The following is a 5,000-nucleotide window of genomic DNA, read 5'->3' as shown; positions in this document are numbered from 1 at the left end:
ATACACACACACACAAATTTTTTTATTAATTTTTATTATTATTTATTTAATTTTTAATTTTAATTTTTTTTTTTTTTTTTACACATTTCTTGCTGATTTTAGGAAATTAAAATGAGAAGATAAAATGGCAAAATCTGAGATCAAATCAATTGTTTATTTACAGTCTTTGCTTTTCAGGCAATTTTTCTTTTTTGTAAAAATAATATACTAGTAAATCTAAAAATTACCACCGACTACTACTGTGCTTTATGACACAAAATGTTACAAAACCCTTTTGTAAAATAAAGAGATCTGCTTTCTTAGTCTCTATGCTTGCCATAATTTAACATATCATTTATAGTAAAAATGTGGTTATACAAAAAAAAAAAAAAAAAAAAAAAAAAAAAAACCTACTACAATAACGCCATGGCTATTTTTCTTAAGGGATCTGTATGTGTGTACTGAATCTTTTCTCTTTGTTTTATTTTTATACTTTTACTGCCTTAATGGTTTGTTGCTTTGTGCCGTTGAAAACATTTTTCACACAAAAATCCAGATTTAAAAAAAATTTAAATAAAAATAAAAAAATCAAATGATTTGCGTTTCACTCTCCATGGTCCCAATTGGAATAATGATTAGTTTCAAATCAGGACTTACGATTTAAAATCAAAATGCTTTTCGATGATCCAAATCAAATAAATAAAGTCTCAATCTTAATAAAATGACTTGGAGCGCTGCTTCTTCATCACTAAATGTGGAAGAAATGCTGAAATTCTTAAAGAAGTCACAAATTTGAATTAATTGTAGCAGTTCCAGAGTAAATGAATCACTTTATCGTTTTTTTTTTTTGTTGAGTGTTTGAGTGAGCCCTTGATTGATTCATTTAAACCACTTTTTCGTAACACTGTTGTTAAATTAGTTATTAAATATGATTAAATTTGAAACATGTTTATCAAAATGTTTAATAACTCATTCAAATGAAATGCATTCAATTAGTTACATTTCAGTTTAGAGAATCGATTCGATCACTGCAGTTCAGGTTATGAAATCAACTGAAAGCACCCGGTCCTCTCGTAGCACTGAAGTGAACGTTTCATGACTCAGGGTCTCACCCGGTGTCCCGCAGGGAGTCCTGGGTCACATACAGCAGCAGACAGCATGCGCACCAGCAGGTCCTGGACGAAGCCCATGCTGTCGCCCACGTTCAGCAGCCCTGCCTGCAGCACCCCGAGGGACGGCACGTCAGCGCCGAGATCGGACCCCAGGACCTTCCCGAAGCAGCGCAGGAACTGCATGACCATAAGACAGTCTGAGAAACAGCCTCCGGGCAACAGCAGACCCGCTATCCGTGACAGCGCCGGCAGAGGCTGGAGAGAGACACACGCTGAATTCAGTCAAGAACCAGTTTATGTGCCTGTCATTGTGTGTATGTGGTTGCTATGGAGTTCTGGGTGGTTGCTATAAAGTCTCGTGCGGCTAGGTGGGCGATTTTGAGGATATTTGAGTATCATGGCCCAAAGTTTGAGATAATTAAGTCTCTAATGCTAAACAAGGAAGAATTTATCTGATTAAAACTGCATTAAAAAGGATTGCAATAATATATACTGCATTTACTTGATCAACATTTTAAATATTATTATTTTAAACAACATAATAGGTTATTTAAATTTTTTTATAGGTAATATATTTCTGGGTTTTCAGCATCATTAATCTCCAGTGTGACATGATCCTTCAGAAATTATTCTAAAATGCTGATTGCATTTAATCTGATCATAATTGATTTGTTATTATTGGCGTTAGATTACTGGTAACGGTTATTGTTATCGATCGTTTTTGCAGCTTACAATAGATTATAAAAGCCTTTACTGTCACTCGATTCATTCAGCACATCCTTTATGAACAGAAGTACTAGTATCTTTAGAAATTAAACGGCTTCAGGATTTCCACAAAAATATGAAGCAGCGCATCCATTTTCAACACTGCATATTAGCATGATTTCTGAAGGATCACGTGACACTGAAGACTGGAGCGTCGTGGGAATAAATTCGATTTTGACATTAACGTAGAAAAAGTTGTGTTAAAACAATATTTCAAAATGTACAGTTTTTACTGAACGAGCAAATAAATGCAACCAATTTTTTTAACCAAAAATAAGACAATTATTCAAAACATTTGGCTAGTAATTAGAAAATTGGTTTGGTGCCACCGATTGCTCAGAAATGGTGCATTTAATCTTTATATTTGGTTGTGTGTTCACCTTGTGGTCTGACAGACACAGGTCTTCATTGGGTTTGTTCAGCTCTTTGGCCATCTCCAGCTCTAGCCGTCTTAGCTCCAGTTTGCGCTCCTTGTTCAGTCGTTTCTCATCTCGTTTCTCCTGTTTTAGTCGCTCTTTCTCCTGTGGAAAGATTTAGGAAGATCTGACAAACCTTGTGTGCCAATAAGACTGAACTTCTCAATCACAGTCCACATGACTGAATGGGTGAAGGATCACAGGAGGATGGAGACGCAAAAGAGAGATGAGGAGACGGGGAATAAGAGGAGATGAAAGGAGAAAAAAAGGGAATGATGAAATGATAAAAGAAGCCGTATAACACACCTCAGCTTTCTTCCTGGCCTCTATTGCCTTCATCAACATCACATGCTGCCGACGCGTCTCCCGCTCCTACAACGAGCATCAGACATCAGAGAAGGAAAGAAACAAAACTATACAGGAAAAAATTAAAGCACACACAGAAGAAGAGTTCAAATGAGCAAAAACGTGAATTGCAAAGAAAAAAAAGAATAAAATAATAACGAAAGAAAGCAAATACAAGAAGGAAGGAAGGAAGGATGGATGGAAGGAAGAAAGAAAATTTAAAGAACAAATAAAAGAAATTAAAACAATGAACAAAAAAAGACAATAGGAAAACCCAACAAAAGCAAATAAATGAAAAAAAGAAATGAAAAAAAGAGAATGAAGAATGAACATACTTGTCCAGGTTAATGTTAACTCACACCATTAAAATAAATAAATACATTTAGTGGTGTGTGTGTGTGTGTGTGTGTGTGTGTATACATTATATTTTTAAAACATTTTATTTTAATTTTGATTTGGCTAACATTACCAAGAAATAATGAAAGAAGTAAAAAAAAAAAAAAAAAAGAAAAAAATTATAACACTTAAAACACAAAGACAACAAATAGGGAAAAAAAAAAAAGAAAACTAATAAATACTTTTCAGTACGGTATGTTAACGTTATTTAAAACTAATAAAATGAATACATTTAGTGGTTGGTTGGTGTGTGTGTGTGTGTGTGTGTGTGTGTGTGCGTGCACGTGCACAAATAGGAAAAACAAAACAAAAAAAGATAAATGAATACAAATGAACACTTAAGAAAAACAAATGAAAGAATAAACTAAAGCAAAATAGCATACCATCAAATAAAAGAAGGAATAAAATGATGAAACAACAAAGAATGAAAAAGCAAATGAGAAAATAAGACAATAAAAGACAGAACAAAACAAAAACCACAACACATGCATTGTATACAGCAAAATGAAAAACTGCAGAAGCGTGAAGATTTAGTGAAGCTTCAGCAGGTTAAGAGCTACAACAGATCTGTTAACCACCGGCTCAGTCCTCCACCTCCTAAACATCTGGATGAAGCGGGAGTTATTCCAGCCGTTATATTAATCATCAGCTTTCTACGGGTCTTTAGCGCAGGACAGAGACAGGAGGAGATGAGGGAGACTTGAAAGAGTCCACAGACATCTATATTCTTCTTCAGCGACGCAAGAAACGACAGACTTTAAAACATAAACAACGATCCAATTGGAAAACGGTTTCAGCTGCTGAGAGACACTTCAAAGCTTTGCATGAAATGACTGCATTTATAAATCTAAAGAAGCGCGTGTACTTCAGGGGCTGGATGTTCTCCAAGATCACAAACACTAGACACCGCGCAAAACCAAAAACAGGCCAGAATCGGAATAAACGTTCATGATGGTGCGTTGAAGGTTTGAGGATGTGAAGCGGCGTGGACACGATCAGGTTTCCACCAACACAGATGGAAATACTGTTCAGATGTTCAGATTCCGGCTCTGTTCCAAAACAGCGAGCTACCTTTTAAGGAGCACCCTAAATGACAAAACCCTGTGCATTGAAATCAATTCCTGCATATCAATAAATAAAAAAGGCTCTCTAATTTGCTTATAAAAAAAAAAAAAAAAAACTAAACTTAAATTTATTTAATTGCATGTTAACTTTAATGAATACTTCCCAGCACGGTATGCATTCTTGTTAATGTTAACTAAAACCATTAAAATAACTTAATGTATATGTAATGTTATATAATACTAATATGTAATGCTACCATGTTGACTATGCTACCGTTATGTTTTTATGTACATACTGGTACTTCAGAATGGGCTGAGGCTAGGACTTAGCAGTGAAAAGTACTTGATAAACATATACAATGTGTGAAGAGAATTTTGTTTTTGACTAAGACGGCTTTTAAAGGGTTTTTAATCTGAATTATTCTTCAAAAAAAAAAAAAAAAAAAAAAAAAAAAAAAAAAGGAAAAAAACTATATACATTTAAAAAAAAAAAAATTTATAATGAAATTATAAATTATTTATTAAATAAATATTTATAGTACATACACATTTTTTTGAATATGAATATTTAACAACTTAATAGAATATAATTATATATATATATATATATATATATATATATATATATATATATATATATAATTATATTTATAATATTAATATACTTTCTCTCATTTTGTCTGCTGTCTTAGATGGATTTTTTCAATGCATTATGAAATTGCTTTCAATATAAACCATATACGTGATGCGGCCTTAGAATTTGGCCAGTAGATATATCAAAAGGAAATATATTTTCAGTACTGTCCCTAACTGATGCCTGAAAACGCGTCCCACACAAGCAGCTCACTAGGTTTTAGAAAAGAGCCCATTTCTGTCTCCTTCAGCAGGCGGATGAAAGCAGGTTGTCATGCAGGAGAGATGCG

General features: G+C 33.7%; 1 protein-coding gene across 1 annotated transcript in view; it reads right to left on the bottom strand.

The window, feature by feature from the left end:
- The window catches only part of LOC122351756 (bromodomain adjacent to zinc finger domain protein 2B-like), a 33,910-nt gene that overhangs the window by 16,240 nt on the left and 12,670 nt on the right, over positions 1–5,000 (bottom strand). The window contains 3 exon segments of the mRNA XM_043249026.1: positions 1,092–1,346; positions 2,237–2,377; positions 2,579–2,644. Of these exon segments, the coding sequence (XP_043104961.1) occupies positions 1,092–1,346; positions 2,237–2,377; positions 2,579–2,644 (462 nt within the window).

Source organism: Puntigrus tetrazona, chromosome 9 (assembly GCF_018831695.1).
Source record: "Puntigrus tetrazona isolate hp1 chromosome 9, ASM1883169v1, whole genome shotgun sequence".
NCBI lineage: Eukaryota > Metazoa > Chordata > Actinopteri > Cypriniformes > Cyprinidae > Puntigrus > Puntigrus tetrazona.
Note: the sequence above shows the minus strand (reverse complement) of the source record. Positions and strands in the feature narration are given on the sequence as shown.